At 38.0% G+C, this 20,979-nt stretch overlaps 2 protein-coding genes across 5 annotated transcripts in view; one reads left to right on the forward strand and one right to left on the reverse strand.

Annotated features, from left to right (window-relative positions):
• ELP4 (elongator acetyltransferase complex subunit 4) overlaps positions 1-10,315 on the reverse strand; it is a 147,689-nt gene extending 137,374 nt beyond the window's left edge. For 2 of the 3 annotated variants that reach the window (XM_021279806.2, XM_005499390.3), the window contains exons 1-2: positions 10,111-10,315; positions 4,552-4,587 (exon numbers count right to left, since the gene is read on the reverse strand). In XM_021279806.2, coding sequence (XP_021135481.2) covers positions 4,552-4,587; positions 10,111-10,270 — 196 coding nt within the window. In that variant the 5' untranslated portion in view covers positions 10,271-10,315. The remainder of the gene's footprint in view (positions 1-4,551; positions 4,588-10,110) is intronic. The other variant, XM_065065433.1, reaches the window with a different exon arrangement.
• Position 10,316: 1 nt separating this feature from the next.
• IMMP1L (inner mitochondrial membrane peptidase subunit 1) overlaps positions 10,317-20,979 on the forward strand; it is a 34,548-nt gene continuing 23,885 nt past the window's right edge. For both annotated transcript variants that reach the window (XM_065065442.1, XM_065065443.1), the window contains exon 1: positions 10,317-10,447. The gene's annotated coding sequence lies outside the window, so the exon portion shown is untranslated. The remainder of the gene's footprint in view (positions 10,448-20,979) is intronic.

Consider the following 20,979-nt stretch of genomic DNA (forward strand, 5'->3'; position numbering starts at 1 on the left):
ATAGTAAATTTAATTACATTGACAAGTGAAGGGAGCTCTTACCAGTCAGGTTAAATTGCATGTCTAGTAAAAATAATAGTAGCTAATTAAAGCAGCTAAAACTGCTTCAAGGCTTAGAATGTACAAGTATAGACCTGTTTTTAACTAGACAACTTTAAATAATTGACCTCAGCTACCAAGAAAAACTCTCCTACTGATAATCTTTAAAACATTTAGCTGTCACTGACCTTGTCAAATCTAGAGCATCCTAAAGGTATGTAAGAATTGCTTCTTACAAGGTACCCAGGACAGACCTATTTGTGCACCCTGTAACTCACCATGCAGAATTTGTTACATAAACAAGGCTTATATTTAAAAAACAAAATCAGATCCTCCCAGAAATTCTTCCTGAGGCTGGCAAAACAGACCTACACTGGAGGCTGGAGTGGGGAAAGGAGTGTGTCTAATCCACAGCTATCCGATTGGCTTGTTTTGATCGGGGAGACTCTTCCAGAAAGCAAATCTTCTGGAGCAGTTCAAGATGGAACTATGAACAAGAGGTCTCACATTCATATCGAACAAACTGTTCCGATAGCGTTCAAATTTCATTTCATGCAGAGTCAGAATGCTTGTTTTACCACCTCTTAGAAACCCACTAGAGTAATATCTTTTGAAATTAAGTACTAGTTAAAATCCAAAATATTCTTGCTGTATGAATAGAACCCAGGATGTTTCCAGTTCCTCTAGTAGCCAGGATCTTGCAGTGAACTACCATGTGCCTCAGCTCTCTAATTCTCAGATAAATAAAACACGGTCAATAGAATATATTATAGAATTAAGTTGAACCAAAAATCATGATGCTCTTTATTATGAATGAAAATTTAAAACTTGTGCACTCATATTTGAAATGACATTTTACAGTCTTATCAAGTAACCTGTGCCATTACTACATCTCCAGAACACAACAGTTAAAGTAAATATTTTAATACCCTGAATCTACTATTATTTGGTTAAATTAACCAAGATAATTTGTCAAATAATGAAGATGAGCATTTAATTTGCAAAGAGAGCTAAGCTAGAAGTAATGCCATTTATTTTGCCTTAGAGAATGTTGAAGGAAGGGGGAAGAATTTAACCTTTTTATAACACTTGGAGTACAACGCAGAAAGATCTTCCTAGGAGGTTCAACACTGACAGCTTCAATCCTGTATAATATTAAGCTTGCCTATACTAATCTCATGACAGAATTTCTTGGTATACTGACAAGATATTCAAACAATGCAGTTACAATTCTACCCGCACCAACTTCAAAAATTAGTCTAAAAATTTTTAGACTAATGAGTCATGAATAAATATAGTTCTTACTTTAAGACCTTTTTGTATATAATTGTATGTTTCAAAAGAATATAAGGTAAGTTTTATTTGGGAAAAAAATCAGCTTTCAAACCTAAAAGAAGGATTCTCCTTTGTGTTTCTGTGAAGCTAAATTTAATATCAGATAACAAATAAACAGCCAATATAGGAGATAAACAAATTAAAACCCACCACTGAATATTGCTAGTTATGCACTCAGAGCAGGGGGAAAACAAACCCAGGTAAAAATCCTGTTATTTTCAAGTCATTGAGTCTCGTCATCTCTTTCATCAGCACACCAAGTTCACTGCCTTTGCACTCGCTTCATCTGCTGCCATTCAGGTCAAGTCAAATGGACAGTAGGCAAAAGCAGATATTTAGGAAGAGGTAACAAGAACTGAATAAGCAAATGTGATGCTTCACCCAAGCACTTGCTCGGTCTCCTGCATCTCAAGATGGTCCTAAGCCAGACGTGGTATCTACTAACCCAGCAAATGGCTTTCTCTTCCATCAGCCTGCCTAGTTTCCCATTGAGACGACAAGTTTTTTTTAACATCCACAACAACTGAAGCTGAAGCATTCTACCACTTCATTGCATACCATTTGAAGAACGACTTTCTTTAGTTTAATGGCAATTTTCAAGCTAATAGGTTCATTCGATATCACCTAGTCTACCTACTGGAAGCAGTGTATATTGTTAATAGGAAGACAAAACGTAGTTCCATAATATCTGATCTGTGTAAAATACGATCAGTTCTAACTTTTTTCTTCTTCTTCCTCTGTCCATAGCAATATTGCAGTTCTTTTCAAACTGAACGAGAAAAGTAAGATCTTCACTGAAAGTAGCAAGAGAGAAAACTTCTACCATTTTTCCTGAATTCACAGAAATCTGAGTGAAATTTAATGAGAAAATTAAGCTCAACAGGCACTTTCTGCCCTTGCAAAAAAGCCATCTGCTTTCTTTTGTGGTCCTTGGTGTGCAGTCCTTCTTTGCCTTGTGGTGGCATCTTGCATGTTAGTGAGCTGACTCAGGGCCCTCAGTCACTATTCGCAGAAACATCATTCAACTTACTGGCTGCTACTTAAGTCCTTGTTTTCTTCAAGGCGTGCAATTCAGCCACTCCTCCACCAGCACTCAAAAATAGAAACTGTACTTGTACTTCTTAATCTTCCAGTTCCTTCTTTCCTTCACTGTCCTCTACCAGTTCTCACAAACACTAATGGGCCGAACACTTCATCAGCAAGTTCTTCAAACACTTTGCAGGCACAATCTGCTTGAAACCACCCTCGGCATACACCAGTCTGTGTTTTCCAAAGGAAAAGCTGAAATCCAGTCACTGTTCTCAATGATGATAAGTCATGAGATTGCAGCGCTCCTTCTGGGTAAAGACTAATACAAACTTTTTTACCATTTTCCCCTTTCTCAATAGCTCTTCCACTTTGTCAAGTAACCAACCAGCACTTCTCTTGGACTTCTCGCAACTCTTGAGATACTTAAGAAAAATCTGTATTACTATTAATAATTCTTGCTAGTTGTATCTTACTCTGTGCCTGAGTTTTTCAGATTTCTGTCTGTATTCCCATTCTACAATTTTGCAATTGTAATTTTGATCCTCAACAACCTGTGAGGCATTCAAAACCTCAGGATTTAGCCAAAATGGTGCCTTACTACACTTTCAATCTTCTGCAATGAGAAACTGGCATTTTTATCTGTAATAGCAGCTTTTTAAATTTTATTTTCCAGATTTTACTTACCAATTTCAAATTTACTGACAGTTTTCTTCCACAGTTTTAAGTTAAAATAATAAATCCACTATTAAGGCTTTAACGTGGGATTTTCTGCACTTAATACGTAGGCACTCAGACATTGCTTGGCATATCTCAAATAGCTTTGCAAAGTGATAAATATTTTCATCACTCCTACAAATAAGGAAATTGAGGCACTTTACCTCTTATTCAGTGGGAGAAAACAAGCACACAACTTTCAGACTCCAACAGGTCATAGAAATTGCAGTGACTGGAAATGAAGAGCTAGAACCTGTTGTTGCCAGGTTCCTAGTTCTTTGTTCCAGCAACTTCACATCAAAAAGTAGCATTTAAATTGTTACAGTAGTTAAGATGTGAACACAGATTACAAATGCAGATGTTTTCCACATAACTACAGGTGTTTCTCTAATAAACTTTCATTTTTTTCCTGTAATATCAGTTATTTTTGCTAGGAAAGTAACAAGCTTGAAAACTTCTCTTAAACACCATTAACCTGGTAAACATTTAAAATAGGAAAAAAAAAAATCACATTTCTACGACTCAGCCCTTACATCACTTTGAAGTAGATCTGTATCCTTAGAACCCCAAGATTAATGAACTGATGTGATAAATCAGATTGTATTTCCTTCAGTTTCTCTTCTGCAACAATGATCGTCTTTACTGACATGCTGAAACTGTAAGCACTTATAAGACTAACTTGTAAGAAGTTAGTCTGCCCTCCCAATTGTGGTTTTGGTGGATATGTTTAAACTAGGGGGCTGGGAAATGGTTCTTGGCTCTAAGGTCCAGCGTGTACCCTGGGGATATGAAAACAAGATGTGTGCAACAGTCCTTTCCCCTTTGCTACGCTTTAAAGAGAAAAGAAAGTTGGGTATCTCAGCTGCAATGGAGATGTGGTACAGCCCACAAAGACAGTGTAAGTGTGCAAAGGGAAATCTGTTATAACCTATTTAATCACCTCAGTGTGTCTTGTCTGCCGCCTGACAGAAAGCAGCCTTCCGTCGGCTTTCTCTTAGTTGATTCCAGCAAGCAAAAGGTTAAAAGATTCTGTGTATCATATCTTCCTCAGAAAGCCAAATTTAAACAAAATATCTTTGACATGATAAACAGTCTGAATCTTACAGGAAGTCAAGTAGTTTAGAAAATCTTAAGTCTCTTGAAATAAATCCTATAAACTCCTGAAATCTGCTAAATGCTCCACTTTCAAAGGGAATTCTGCGGCATTCTTCTTGGGGGCTCAAACCTGTCTAAAAGTTAGGTTTTGATCCACCTCCAGTAATTCCTGAAATAGACAACAGTCCAGTCTGAAGGCTACCCAAAGTGTAGGGGCCTGAGGGTTATACTTTCTTAATATATGAGTTTAAGAAACAATGAAAACACAGGTTATTTGATAAGTACATTAAAATGAGTGAAACATATCGGAATCTAAATATCTATATATTCTGTACTAACCAATAAGAAGAAGGGTTCCAACAGCTATGCCTCCACCTGGAAACAAAACAAAATGAAGAATAAAGTAAGACTACGTTTAAATACTATGTTAGAGAACAATTAAGTTTTCTTAGTTTGTAAGTCAAAGAAAGGTGATAACGGGGAATTTAAAAATATAAAAGTGAACAACATTTTAATTACCTTTGCAATACTTCCTACAATTCTCTATTATGAAATAATTACACATTACATGTAATTATATATTACACATTACAATTACTTTCACAATATACTGTACTATCATCCTTGTGGTAAAAAGATCCTGCAGAGCTCTATGCAACTACGCTCAAGTACTACAATAACCATGTATGGTCTGAGCCAGCGAATTTTTACTTGGATGACTCAAGTGAGTAAACATTCTCCAAATTAAATCCATATTAATCACTATCAAGCGCTATGCCTTTGTACCAAGAACCATGTATGTTAAGCGACCTACTAAGAAGCATGCAAATTCCCACCCAAGTCAATCAGGCAAAATCTTGGCTCCCATGTTTTTTATGTTATTACTGAATATGGACACAACAATAAGGCAGGTAGGACATCACCCAATGAAACCTGGACTGACAGATCATAAACATCATAATACACATCTGAAAAAGACCCCTATACTATTAAAGTCTTTTATGGTATGTCTTGGACATAAAAACAACTCTATGGATGCAGTTGACTGAATTATTTGTTCAAAAACAGTAATACATTTTGATGGATTTATACACGGCCACTCTTATTTTTCTTTTTGCTTAAACAATTGCAATAAATGCTTAGGTTCCAATAACGCATGACTGAATAACAGACAGAATAGAATATTCACAATATATTTTGATACATAGATCCTTAACCCATTGATCTCAACAGTGTGGAGGACCAGAGAAAAAAATCTAGGAACTCCCATGGTGACTGATCTATTTCCTCTTGAAGAGACAGCAAGTATAATTATGTAACAGCAGTTTAAACAGCTGTGCCAAGAAGGAATTTTAACAAAGAAGGTGAAAGAAGAATTCTTATTTTATTTTAGCTGAAGAGTTAACTATTTTATAATCTGAGCTCCAAGACTGAATATAGACTACAAATATTTTTATTGAACAATCATGTAAGACTGTGACAGGAAATCTCAATATTCCTAGAAGTGTTCGAGTGGCCACAAGCAACCAGCCTGTTGCAGTGTTTTGTGTGAAGGAAACTGCAGTATGTCTTCTGAAATTACGCACGGCTTTAAAAGCAAGTTAGGAGCAAACACAATCACACCAGCCCAATATGCAAATCTCTTGATAAAAGAAGTCAGTTCTGGACTGCGTAGATGGACTCTAACAAACAGGATAATTCAGTCCATCAACTGCTCACTAAACGTCACTTTTAAGAGCTCGTTAAACTTCACTTGAAATTGTTTCCAGTAAGGATTGGATCAACTTCTTATTCTATAGCTCTGCTGGTGGGACTATGAATGCCTGTAGCCCTGTAATATTGATATATACCCAGAAGGAAAAAGCTAATTTGTCTCCCATAGGCTAAAGAGTGCTAACATTGTTGCATAATAACACCTGAATTAAAACCACAACAGAATCACTTTGTCACCATATCATGATGTACCACAATTTGAGCAGTGCATCACAGTGCAAACGTTTAGTCAGATACTAACTTCATCATTGTAGTTCAACACATGACAGATTTTTTTAAGCTATGCTCCTGAGCCAAGATGTACAAATGCCTCAATATTTATGGCAAGCTTATCAAGTAATCAAGTATTTCCTAGATATTTAAAGAAAAAAAACACACTTATAAGTACTGTTTATTGGAAAGTCAGAATCACTCATGAAATCCCCATGTTCTAATACACCAATTTTTGTTTCATTTTATTTGTTCAGGAGATAAATGCAAATGAACCCAAAAGATGTACTATGAAAACAGCCATAAGTAATGTATTGCCTCATAGCAATAAGCACTTAAAATCTGAGTTATAAAAAGCTCACTTGTAGCCACCCCAGAAGTAGTGTCTCTTCTACTTTTAAATTGCTTGCACAAGAGAGAATTTGTTTGTCAAACAGTATGTCAGCACAGTCAAAATCATCACAGGCTCTATTTTCCGATCATCAGTTGTATGGTCTCTTTCTACAAGCCAGAGTTGTAAAATATGTGCACATACCCTGGTTGCTGAAGGCAAACTCAGGTCAGAGGGCTGGCTTTACATTATGATGTAGTGAACAGTTCAAACAAGTCTATTCTATTAGATCGAATGTAAAACTATCACAGTCACCGTGGTTACATATTCATTTATGATAAGCAACAATAATAGTAAATTAAACGCAAAACAGATGACAGAAAAAAGGAGCAGGAACGTTGACATAATCAAAAGGAAGAAGTAAAATCTCCAAGTTCCCCAAGAAAACTGCTATGAAATTGTAACTCCTTCTTATTTTGCTATTTTAATTTTTCTTTACCAGTATCTAAGGCAGTACTACATGTAAACAACTAAGCAGGACTGGTAACTTTCCCTTTGCTACCTACAGCAATGAGATTTAAGACCTCAGCGACAGAAACACAACAAACCTTGCAACTTGGCATGTGTCCCCATTGTTCTTGAAGTATATCTGTCATCTTTTTCAAACAGCTTGACACAAAACTTTTGATACCAAGCATGTGATGGATATATTACACAATAGTTACAGCTCATTAGAGAGAACTCCTTCAGCACAAATCAGGTCTATAAACCTCAAAATTAAATTTGAATATAAAGCCTGGAAATATTAGAAACACCTTAATGGTAACATGGCATTTGAAATCCAGCAGTTAACTACTACTTATTTTTGAAAGGAAATGCACTTAATTAAGGAAGAGCTAGATATCAACAATAATGCCACAAATGAGCCAGCAGTTATAGGGTAAAAGGAATTCCTCCAGGTGTTCTCTGTCCTTTCCTCTCTTCAAAATTTTCTAACTAGACCTGTGTCTAACTAGACCTATGCTTTCCCTTACAGTTATTCACAAACTGTATCTTCATGTCTGGCAAATAAAACCATACCTAGCTTGCAGTTTCTGGACAAGGCAAACTCAAATGCAAGCCCAAAGCATGAGGGCTACAAGTGTCTGCCTGGTGACCATTAAAAAACACGTCTACGAAAATATACCAGACTAAACCATTTTATAGTAACTTCCATTGGGAATTAATACAAAAAGGTTTGTCCTCTGCCCCTCACGAACAGGCAAGTTAAATATTTTGCACAGTCAATTATTTAACTGATAGTGGGCAAGATGAAAGAAAAAACGTAACAGCATTATTTAAGAAACACATAACAGCATCCTGCAAGGCATCTCAGAAGCATTTCTATGCACACCCAAAAACGACATGAAGGAGATCAAGTACTTCTACAGTCACCAGCACGGTGGCTGCATCAACAGCAGTCACCGGTCAGTTGGTCAAGGGATATGACCGCTCCCCTTCATTCAGCACTCATCAGATCACATCTGGAATACAACATCCAGTTTTGGGCCCCTCAGTACAAGAAAGAAGTAAAGATAAAATTAAGTGAGCCAAGCAAAGGAGCACTGAGGTGGGGCAAATGACCCAAGAGGAGTGGCTGAAGGAAGTGGGCTTGTTTAACCTGGAGAAGAGAGGAAGACCCAGCAGCAGCCTGGTGGTACCTAAGACAAGCTACAGAGAAGCCAGCTGAGCTCTCTGCCGAGGTGCACAGAGGGAGGGCAAGAATCAACAGGCATAAGTTGAAACAAGAGATGTTCCATGTGGATATAAGGATAACAGAAAATTCCCTACAAAAATAATTAAGCACTGGACCGAGTTGTCCAAAGAGGCTGTGAAATCTCTGCCACTGTAGATTTTCAAGACCCAATGGGACAAAGCCCTGAGCAACTGACTCTGAATTCAGTGCTGAATTCCTGAGGTCCCTCCCCAGCCTCCAAAATCAATGATTTTGTAGAGGTCTACTAGCTGGGTGGCCTGTCTCCAACAATGTCTAATACTCGGTACCAATGGAAATTTTATTATAGTACAGAATGTTTGGCATGAACAGGCCTACCCATTCTGCCTTCAGAAATGAGTGATTTAAGGTCTGGGAGGTTCCCAAAGATTTAATATAGGAATAGAGATTTATCCAGTTTTTCAAAGATGCCACAACCCAGAAAACAGGTTAAAAGCATCTCCAAATATTGCTGTTCCTAGGACTGAAGAACTTACTTGATGTTCAAGTGTAAAACTTGTTCAGGTCAGGAAATTAACGAATATTTAAAAGACAAGGAAAAGGTACTTTGGAAGGGATCCTGGGTTTACTGGAAGTGTCCCGAGTTTGCATAACAAACCACTAATACAGTTAGTAAGTGCCTGGACATTCAGGAGGCTGTCACCATGGGAGCTTGTCTACATCTTCTGACCCATGCTGTGCAAAATCCACTGGTTATAAAATGGAATATGAAGAAGAACTGGAATGTTCAATATAAATCTTGTATCTGTGCAATCAAAGGGTTTCACAAATTCCACTGACTTAATGAAATACTTCTCTCTTAAGGAGGAAGAGCTTTCTCCACAAGGATATCAATCCCTGATGCAAGTGCAGGTGTTCCCTACCAAACAGACACAACACACTCACAAAAGATACAGAAGTGTCATTCTCCTTAAGATACGCAGGCTGCAAAATATTATTTATAAAATGGATACAAGCTCTATATTTATCACTACTCATATAGAATATTCTATAGAAAGAAAAGTGGTATATTCCCATATACCATGTACTCCTCCAGGGATGAATGAACAAAGCTGAAGTCAAGCCTTCCTCACCTCAAAACAGTCCCATGTATGTACATTGAGAATGTATTGGAATTGCATCAGTAGTTAGTACAAGGGTCGTACAGCCCTAGTGCTTATAGATAAAACAGGCTGTTTATACACGTAAATTAGTTCCAAATCCAAATAATTAGTGCCAGTTTATGCCACAGATCATAACGCAGCAACGGTCACAAGGGATCAGTCCAGCATCTTCACACCGTCAGTGGGCAAAGGCAGATTCATAGGCAGCAAGAACAGCATCACACCAACGTACCGTGGAAACACGGCATTTAGAGCGATGCAGCCATGGTGAGCAAGGCAGAAAAAACACACTGAGAGTCCAGACTTAAGGTCAAATGCATCCTAAAAACTGCGATACCGAAGAACGAGAACTATGCTACATTCACCCACAAGCTAATCTGGCAAACATGCTTTTCAAAACTGAAAACTTTAGACCTGTAACAGTTTGAACTACGACAGGAACGTGTTAACAAGTAAATTTAGAGTAGCTTCCTACTCTGGAATGGTTTCTTACGCGGATTTAAATGGGTAAAAGGCAAAGGCACTTCACACGGTGGGGCGGGGATGTCGAGGCGGGAAACGGCTCCTGCTTTGCCCATTCCCCCCGTCATCCCCCCGGCCCCGGGAGCGGTGGGGAGGAAGGAAAACCCTGCGGGAGCAGCTGCGGGTTGCGGAAAGGGAACGACAGGCAGGGCCCGGCAAAGGGGAAGGTCCCGCTTCCCACCAACCTAGCACACAGTCCAGGGAGGGGAGCCCGCTGGAGAGCAGCAGCTGCCCGTGGCGAACCGAAGGCCGAGTGCCCGCGACAGCGGCCAGGCGGCTGCCGGCCGCGGCTTTCCGCTGGAAGCTAGTAGCCCCGCAGCCCCGCGGCGCCGGGGCCGCCGCCATCTCGGCTGCCGGGAGCTTGACAGGAGCCAGGGGACGCCGGGAAGAATCGAGCCCTTTCCTCGCTACCAATGGCAGAGCGGCATGGGAAAGGCGCTGTCCAATGGGAGAGCGCGTTGTTTGCACGTCGCGGGCCAAAGGGGCGGGGAAGGGCTGGGGCGGCCGGTAGCGAGGGGGCAGGTGAGTGTGGCGGGGCTGGGCGGGAGCGGTGGGGGCTGCGGGTGCTGCTCCCGCGGGGTCCCGGAGCTCCGGTCGGGCTCAGGGGAGCCGGGCCTGAGAGGGGCCGGGAGCGGGATGCGGTGGCCGCGTCTCGTCCCGCCTTGGTGCGGGGCCGGGGCCGGGGGCGGTTACGTACCGGTGGCGCGGCCTCGCTACGAGGCGTCATTTCTGTGGGATCTGACCAGCGGTTTGTGAATATCTGCGATTGGAAGTGCTTTAGCAAAATAAAGGCGTAAAGCGCGATTTGCCATTATTTTAAAAGAGTTCAAGAATCCATGAGTGTTAGTGGGATCCTATGCTGTAAATTTAACGTAACTGAGGAGGCTGAAACTTGGAGAGTTCTCTATTTTTAAAACATCACATCAGTTATTCCATTGCTTACTGTACTGTCATTTTGGAGTCCAGATACTGAAATACTTCAGACATGACTGCTTGCAGCTGTGTGTACCAGTATTAAAAATTGCAGTATATCTATAGATAACTTATTTTATAGAGTGCTTGTAACCCAAAGATGATATCTTTGATAAGTCACCACGTACAACAAAAAGAATCAAATAATATCTTATGTGTATTTTGTCTCAGTGATTTCTCACCCCATTCCAAGCAGTACATTTCCTTTTGTCGCTTCAATGCGACAAAGTATTTCCTTGCTTGTTTTTCTTGTTAATACAACGTACTAATATAGTTTATATTAAACTTACAGGGTAAGTGTACATCCAGGGCTGAACCCTCTCTTTTGTTTGTCCATTTCTCATTGATAGTTCTCTGATAGGTAGCTTTTATACTTTTTTTCCTTCCCTTTTTGTTATTTAATTTTCCTCCAGGGCAATTAAAACTAGAGGCTAAATAATTATTTTTCACTTTGGAATCCAGATTCTGTTTGCAATTGCAAACACTTCTGCTGTGGTCCTACAATTTTATAATTTCTTGTATAAAGTGCAAGTTTACTGGAAATCTCAGCATCCCCTGAGCAGCTATAACAGGTGGGCATTGCTAAAAGAGAGAGTCTCAGTTCCTTTTCCCCCTCTGCTTCCAGTGGTTCAGTTCAACAAACCGCGGTGCTTGTAAAATCTTTTCTTGAGCTGATTCAGCTCATTGATCTGACTTGGAACTACTGTACACTTTCTTAATAAGTTAATTTTGTGTTATGTTGCTGAGTTGATGCGATAAAGGGCGCATGCAGACAGTGAGGATGATGCAATTCAACCTTCCACCTTTTGCGGACTGTGAACTGTTAATTCATTTCACCATGTGAACATCAGAGCTCTTTCAGAATTTTAGGTTTTTAAGATGATATTGTTGTAAATTTTGTGAGTTTACATCCTTTAAAATATAGATAAATTGTCTCTTAAATTGTAACAGGAGAGGCTGTTTCAGATTTTACAAAAAATAGAGGTAGATACAGCTGTTCAGTTAAAAGTATTGCAGTAGTTCTGTTTGTGATAATTTTTCTTCTGCCACATTTTAAGATGGTGGGTACAGTTAAAGATCTACTGATTTAGACAGCAAGTGGAAAGAAGCTATTTTTCAAATATTTAATTTTTTTAAAGAAATTATAACTTTAATATAATCAAGTTTTACAAGTGAGTCTGTGCTTATTGAGAGCACCACTTACAACAGCTGACTTTGTCTGAAATGAAGTGCAGATAAAGAGAAGAACGTGTTGTATGGAATTTGCTTTGGTTTGAAGTCAATGGCATTTCATTTTCAGGACTAATAATAGCTTGTCCATCCTCTTTGATACTAAAGGTTTGCTTGTGTTCACATGTCCCACTTTCCAAAAGATGGATTTCCAGCCATTGGTAAAAGATCCCACTAGCAGCTGTCAGATCAGAAAGCAAGACTACAGGAGTTGTAACTGCATATTACTGCATGAAAAAAATCCTTCATCCTCAAATACACATTAGTAGGTAGATAAAACCTATTTTTCCAACTCTATAGGTGGGATTGAAATGCAGAGAAATGAAAGAACATGGAGATAATTGCAAGTGATCGTGAAATGTTTTAGCAAGTTCTTTCTTGTCAGCTGAGCTGTGGTGACTCACTATGGTCACACTTAGCTCATTGTGAGATGCAGAAGTTTAAACCTTTGTGTTTAGGAGGTCTTTAAAAGGCATTTAGATGAGGCTCTTACAGACATGGTTTAGTGCTAGGATTAGGTTGTGGTTTGACTCGATGATCCTGAGGGTCTCTTCCAGCTGAAGTGATTCTATGATTATAGATTGGGATGTCATGAACTGTAGTATAATCAACTTTCTCACTGTTTGTGTATTATCACATAGACCCCATCAAATGTTTGGCAGTTTTGACTCCAAATCCTAACTCTAGTATGAAGAAGTCAAGCTCTCTACTCTCCATTTCTCATAAACTTGCTGATTCAGTTCAACTACTTGCCTATCCCAAATGCAGATTCTAAGATGGGTTAAAAGGATTTTAGGTGAGAATTCCCTAAGGAAAAAATTGAGGGAATACAATGGGCGAGTGAGAGAGCAATCAAAACATCTGGGAAGAGGTATGCTTGGAATTCGATCTGCAAGTATGTTTGCTGTTTCTCTACAAAAGCATAGCCTATGGATTTGGTGAAAATCCCAGTGTCCCCAAAATAGCAGCACTTCTTAAAGTGCATTTTAGATATTTTGTGCTTGATAAGAGGAAACACACCTGTTGTGGCTGGCATTGCCTCTTTGTTTACCATATGCAGCCTATACGGGCTGCAGTGTAAACTCTTTGGACCTTCAGTTAATGCAAGCTGAGGCTGTAGTGCTTGAGCAGTGTTTCTCAACAACATCATGTTATTGAGGTACAGATTTTGGTTTCCTTGATGTCAAATTAATGTTTTAATTCTGCCTTATAAGAGTCAGTGCATGCTCTTGTCCTTCCATGGTGCTATGCAAAATGCCTTCCATTTTGGAATAAAACACATCAGTGCATTTTGTTTCAAAACCATATTTCTGCCTGTTCAGTTTTCAGTAATATTTTTCCTGTTGGGTTTATGTATGGGATAGAGAACTAGAAAACTGCATCTCAGTGGCAGTTCTAATTCATAATCTTATTAGGGTTTGCTGTTACATCGCCAAGCTGCTTCCCTCATCAGTTCTGGAATGTGATGGTATTAGACTGTACTGATTAAAGTTTTATAGTCACCAAATCAGATTAGCTGTTGAGTCACCTGACTAGGTTGGGTTTGCAGTCATGTGATCCAGCGCCCCGCTGGGCTCCCGCTGGGAGCCGAAACAAGGTAGTTTGCTTTGGAGATGTTCTTAAGTATCTAACAGCATGGGTCGTGGATTATGGCTGCAAAGAAGATGGCTTCATTTTCCTGATCTTTGAACTAGCTAGAATGGGATAAGTTTGAAAGTGCGGGATCTTCAGGCCATGAGCCAACAACTGGAAAGAATGTTTAATCCGGGAAGTTCTGACACCGAAAGACCTGAGTGTTTTTGGGTTTTGTTTGGTTTTTTTTCAGTATGAAAAAGCTTAAAGGCTACTTATCCAACCGGTCTGTGGAAAAAAACAAGGATTAGTGGGAGGGTCTAAGACATACCAGTTGTATGATATTATATAAAACATGATATGACTTTCTTCAGAAAGTCTCTGGATGTTACCTAAATGTATCCCTGTGAGTATACTGAACAACAGCAAGGGGAAAAAATTAGACCAGTGTCAAATTAGACCAGCTCTTTTAAAATGTAAGTAAATAAATTAGGAGGCATGAGTTAAAGCAGTAGTGCTGAAGACAATGGTTTAATAAATCATAAAAAAGTTATTTAATATTTCGGTAATTTCACATTATAAAAGAGGTACAGCATAGTAGTACTGAAGCTTTCAGAACAGTAATATTGCATATGTGTTCTAAGTTGAATGTACTGTCTTAATAAGCATCATACAGATTAGTGGTATATTTCATAGAGGTTGTTTTTCTTCTGTTTATGATAAAAAGAGGTACTATCATTTTAAAAAATCATATTAATTTAAAAATACTTTTAAGATAGGACTAAAAGCAATGGGAAAAACCCCCAACTGAACAACTAGAAAAGTAGCACTGTTTGTATTATGGCTTTTGATATTCTGTATTATTTTCCATACTGGGTTCCATGTCTATATAAAACTTCAGGATTAAAAACTAGAAATTAAGGCAGGTTGATTCTAGCCTTTTCAGATGCTTAACATCCAGAAATGTATTTAAAATTGAATACAAATGGCTGCCCTCGAAGTCACTTCAGCATGTCAGTGGAAGAGGTGAAGAGTAACTTTGTGTTTCAACTGGGAAAACATAATTTAAATCCTTTGATATTTTGAGTCTTAGTTTGTTGTCTTTCAGTTGGATCTGCACATATTTCATTACGTAGGCATTTCTAACGCCAGGTAAATAATGTAGGGACTTAAGAGTTATGGAAAGGTTAATACCTGTGACTTTAAATATAATTTGTTAGTGCAGTTTATGCAAAAGTACAAATTAACTTATATTACATGTGCTTTTAGAGCCCAGGCTTCACTGAATATCTGTAAAAAAATATATGTATCATTCAAATTAGTTTATAGTTGCTATAACACTTTTTCCTGATATGCTGGTATTACGAAGTTTAAGAAATGATGCATCTTAGATTTCAAAAAAGCATCATGTTTTCTGCTAAGTTTTTAGGCCTTTTAGTCTTCAAAGGCATTATTCCAAATAACTGTGTTATTTCTGTTACAAATCTACAGTATCAGGAGGTGCTGGAATACAGGCCATTTTTGCTCTTCACCTACATTGTGGGATTTTATAGAATACTTTTTTTTTAGCTATTCTTTGTCCATCATCTCTGCAGTATTGTGAGACCTGAAACCTCTGAAATGCTTTAGCAAGGCACTTTGAGGGCTGTCCATGGCCATGATCACCTTCAGAATTCTTTTAAAACTGTAGCTGAAATATTTGTAGTGAGTTTTCATAATGGAGATTTTTCCTTCTCTTCTATTGTTAGCCAAAACAAAACGGTAATGTTTCATCAAGAAATACTTCCGCAGTAGATTCTGAATTTAAAAGTAAAGAAAATCTAGGTCACAAGTCTTCTAGTTGCACAAACCCACCTGGGTGATCTATGAAGGAAATGTTATTGCTAATTATTCCTGTGCTTACAAGTGACTTCTGACTCCTGTGCTGAACTGTAGCATCTGTATTGCTGACACTGGTTTTAGGATTAGCTTTCAACAACTGGCTCTGGCATCTGCTGAGGTAATGACAGGCGGGCTGGGTGACATTCAGAGAGTTCCCGCTCTGGGGTAGAATGATGAACTAAGAGTTAACTGAGAATAAATCTCAAAGCCTCAATATTTGCAAAGATGGGGATCTTCCCCAGCGTGCTGGCATGTAAGGATTTAACTTGTTAGTGAGTCCCACAAATCTGTAACCTCAGCTTTCCAGTGTCCTGGCCAGTGGTGCAATTTGATCACTGTGGCTTCTGTAAATATTCCAGGCAGGTAGGTTAAAGCTGCCATGGTTATTCAGCCACTGCCAGTGTGGAAGGAACTTCAGATAGTGTAATATCCTCTCACAAGCACTTTTCCCCCTTTTTGCCCATTCTGTCTTAGATTGATGAACTATTCAATCTTTGGTTTGATAAAGACAAGCAAAAGAGCAGTGGTTGAACTGAAATGCATACAGGTGTGTTACAAGGAGCCACATGTAGTTTAGTGCTGTGAATAGTGATACAGTGACCCACCCAGCTCAGGGCGATGCTAGTTCTGGCTTTCTCAAGTGGTGATGTTGGTCACTGACTCCATGGAAATGCACAATCTGCAGGTTTCACTGGGGACAAGAGACTGCAGAGTCATAGGAACATTCAGATGTATTTGATGGGCTTCATCTAGTTTCATAGCATCAAGACCATCCACAGAACAGGGGATGAACCGAGATGAGCTGCTGTAAATAATTCTGCAGAACTATGTAACTATACCTGTGTTGAGCACAGAGACAGAATTCCTGCTTGCTTTTCAAGAATCATGGCTGTTTAAGAACTTGTTTAGAATGGTAAACTTAATTAGGTCATTGAGAATTAGATAAAATAGGGATTTTGGACTTTAAGTTGACAAGAATTAAAATTTAGATCTTTCAGCGTGTTAAGTGAAACACCAGCAAGCAATCTAGTAAAACTCACTTTAAATATAAAAAGCCAGATCTACTATTGCCTACTTAAGAAAAGCTATATTGTTTCAAATTTGGAATAATATTGTGGTTGAGGGAAAATAAAAGGTAGAAGACACTGCGTATCTGGCTTCTTTTTGTAGCCAATCTGTATTTTACCAAACTGTTTTACTGTTGAAACCTTTTTATTGTATTCACAAGAATATGAAAAAAGTTTTGGTTATAGGAGTATAAATGCATCATAAGAAGGTGCTTGAGTTGCATGGCTGCAATGTTTTTTTTCCCCCAGGTGCTATTTTGCGTTTTGTGTGAGAGTATGTGTGTAAGATGAATAAAAATAAATTAATATTTTAAATTGTAGAAACTACAACAGATTGAGAGAAACTGAAATATCATCAAGGTCATAGAAACAACAATACTGTAACTGGTAACTGCAGAATAACAGCTGGAACAAAGATTATACAATCATATTATTTGTATAATCTTGGTTCTTATACAATATTATTATTTGTATAATCTTGGTTCTTACAGAACTCTGTTGTAAATGGGACAGACTTAAGGTTGTAGTTGCCAGTGTAAATGTGAGCTTCAGTAATTGTTTCAAGGTCCTACCTCGTTTCTTGTAGGAAAATAATACCTGTTATTTCATTGCAATGGGGGCCTCATTCTGGATGAAGTAATTTATATGAATTTTTAATTGTAAGTGTACTTGATTCTAATTGCCCTTCAGTTTCCATATTTTCCTTATTTCTGTGAATTAGAGCAGTCTGTGTCCCTAGCAAAGGAAGAAAGGTAATTGAGCTTCCTTTAAATACAGGTTTGTGTTTCCGAGAAAGCTGTTGCACACTTTTGGAGCTGTGTGTTTCCATCATTTATCAGCTGTGCTTCCATTGGTCCAAGGAGTGTGAACAGTGTTTGCTATTGATGTTCTCATGCTATTGTGAAGCCATAGTGATTATTTTTTTTTAATAGAATTTTTAACATTTCTGGCATAAGAGACCTAAAGTTGACAAACATTAAATGGTAGAAGGATCTTTTCATCATGTACAGAATATTTACGAAAAGAGCTGTATGACTAGTCACTGCTTTTCCTTTTAAAAAGGTGATGGATTATGAAGGGCCAGCCAAATGGTGTGCTTTTGGAACAAGCTAAGTTAGTAATCTTAGATGAAATAAAATCTGATCACTTACTAAAAACTTAAAGGGTTTCTAAGAAGGCTATTTGGTCAGGGAGACATGATATTAGTGGTATAATTATTGTTTCTGGCGTGTTTTCCTGTTTTACAAGTACTTGTGTCTGTGTTTGCAGTTTGAGTTTGGGCTGGTTAGCTGTGGTGAAAGAAGCCATATATGTTCTTTTTGGTAATGCGTTTGGGATCAGTGATAAAGTGGCTTGTGGGGTTGGAGAGTGCTCAATATCTTGCAGGTACGCTGCACCTCAACCTATAATCATTTGCTAAATTTTTGAAAGGCACATCTACTTATTTCATTCACTAAGTAGTCAGTTTTCTCACTTATTATTGTGTCAGATGTATCTTTTACTTTAAACCATGAAATTAAATAATAGTTTATGCTGGCTTTTTATTTTAGTTCATGCATTTAAAACCTGGAACTCAGATAAAAAGGTAGTTTCAGAATAAATTCAGTATATTATTTATGAGTGGAGCAACACATTAGCATCGAGTTCACAATAGATCATATCGCTTTCATTCCCTCTTACAAGCTTAGCAGCACAAACAGAATAATCAACATATTATTTGGCTGTCATCTGCTGAACAGAAACCAGAGATCACAAGGAGGTTTTCCCTAGCTGCAGTGATGGCCTTTTTGTTCCAAGCCCCCATCTGGGAGGGCCATGGTGTGTTATCATATGGAACGCGGGGTTTTCTGTAATCTGCTTAGCTGCACTGCAGTTTGAATCTTTATTCCATGTTTGTGTAATTTATAATTTTAATGAGACCATGGCTCTTGTGGGCTTTGAAATATATTAAAAGCTCTTTTGTGCATATGCTTTTGTTCTTGCTTAATAGGCTCAGTGTATTTAAAACTGATGAATTTTTATTCATGGATTTGGATGTCTGGGGATTAACTTAGACTGAATATCATTGCACTCATCTATTGATGGTTGGAACTTTTTTTAATACTAGCGTCTGTAAGTGCAGAAGAAATTACAGAACTTGTGTTTTATACATAAACTAGCTCAGAAATAACGAATAAAATTTTATTGAGCAATGAGAAAAAGTACTGCTCACAGTTTTTTTTACTGCGTAAACTTACATGAAATACAATTTGTGCTATGGATCCGTGTACATGTGTGTATTTAGAACTTCATAAAACAATTTGGGAAGGCTGTCAATTTTTGTAGAATAATAGCAGTGACAAGCAGTTAATGTGCATTTTTCCTCTTCAGGTAACTTGAAAATGTTAATACTGAGCTCACTTTGTATTTCCTTTCTACTGTTTTTTTAACACATTTTTAAATGCAGTGTATGCACAAAATATTTAATTAGAAGATGATGCTTGAAACTGGGAAGTATTGATGAAGAATATATAGAAATATTCCTTGTTACTATTGTTATATTTTCTGACAGTGCTAAAACTGGTCTTGCTTTTTGCTTTTGAATTTTTCAAATATTTAACAATAGCTTTAATTTACTATTTGTGTGAAGACCCTGCACTGTGTGATTTCTGTGTTCATAAACCACCATGGAGTACTCTTCAGTGATGGCATTCTAATCTGAGACTAGCACTGGGGATAAGATTAACACACTTGTATTTCTTTCTAAACAGTCTGGCTGATGGTAAATAGGGTTTTCTGGTTTTGTGGTGGTTTTTATTATTATTGTTCTTGGGCTTGTGGTGTGTGTGTGTTGTGTGGTGTTTGTTTGTTTTGTTTCCTCCAGCAAACAATCCTCTTTGAAGTGACAGATATTTTAAGTAAATAGTCTTTTTACTTGTCAGTGCATAGGGGAATTATTTACCCCTCTTCTGTTCACTGCCTTGAGTAATATATCCAAAAATACCTGCCTGCTACTAGAAGATGCATCAGCACTGGGAAGTGCAGGAGACAATGTGGGCCATGGACAACTTTAGTTTCTGTAGGTCATAATTTTTTTTAAGTGTCTAATGTGAAAATTGGGCATGGAACTCTTTGTCTTAGTCAATTAAAATTAATTTTAAATGTTTACATGTTTACGTCTCAAGAAAATGAATTTAAGCTAAGTGCATATATACTCAGAATATAGTTATCTGGCCCTTGTCACACACATGGTGTGTTTTTCTCAGTCACCAGAAAAGTCACTGTGCTGTCTGTCAGACCTTTGGTGTTTGTCCTTTGACACTGTTACAGGGAACTGTTAAGTGAATGTTTGGGCATCCCTCAGAGGCTCACACTTGCCATGTATGACCATGCTTTTGCTCAGCTATTTGGATTTTGCTGTTCGGCAGAGATGAGTGTGTAGAGCTGCAGAGGAAGGCAGAAGCCCTGGAATGCATCTGACCATTAAGACAGTGGTTTATACAGCGTTGTGGGGTTGGTAGGAGTTTCTTCCCAAAGATAAATAGAACCAGTGAGAACTGCTTGAAATCTGTTTTGAAAAGTTGCTCATTCTGATATAGGTAGCCCTTAGTTATTTAAAACCAGAGCATTGCATTGTGTGAATTTATGTTTACACGATTGAGCTCCTTGTCAGTTTGAGATGAGTGGATGAAGGAGCATTTGTTGGAGTCAAACTGCCAGTGCCGAGTAGAGATACTGTGCAAAAATAATCTTGTCTTCCAGAATATCACCAACATTGTTCAGATTTGCCAGACCAAATCCAGTGTTTCTTCTAGAGAAAACCAACAGCTAGAAATAAAAATCAAGTTGTGCCTGACCTCCTGCAAAGAAAGACCTTTTGAAAGTTGTTCCTTGTTTTCCTTTAGATGTTTGGAATCCTCAGATTATAAGCAGATTATTTAAAATATTTTGTATTTATTAAGTTGTGTATCTGATATGGGAAGAATCTTTCTCAAGAAGCATGATATACACCCTTCACTGTTCTTGCACATGTAACTAATTTCATGCAGAAGTTTTAAAATAATAGTTGAATATAAATAACAGCTCAAACATAAATACCTACATAGTCTAGTAGGTGTGCAGGTTTTTTTTTTCTGTTTTGGGATTTTTTCAAGTCATTTCAATATAACTCTTTGGGACAAAGATGGTGCAAGTTATAGGATCACCTTGTGTGAAGAAGAGTGTCTGGTTAGAAGCAGAGAATGTTAGGAGAGGAGTTTCTGTTAGCTAAGGAAAAACTGATAAATGATCACTAAATATTCAATGAATATTCAGAATTAGGAAGCATTATATAAATCAAATGTGACTAGAAAT

The sequence above is a fragment of the Columba livia genome, chromosome 5, assembly GCF_036013475.1.
Source record: "Columba livia isolate bColLiv1 breed racing homer chromosome 5, bColLiv1.pat.W.v2, whole genome shotgun sequence".
Lineage (NCBI taxonomy): Eukaryota > Metazoa > Chordata > Aves > Columbiformes > Columbidae > Columba > Columba livia.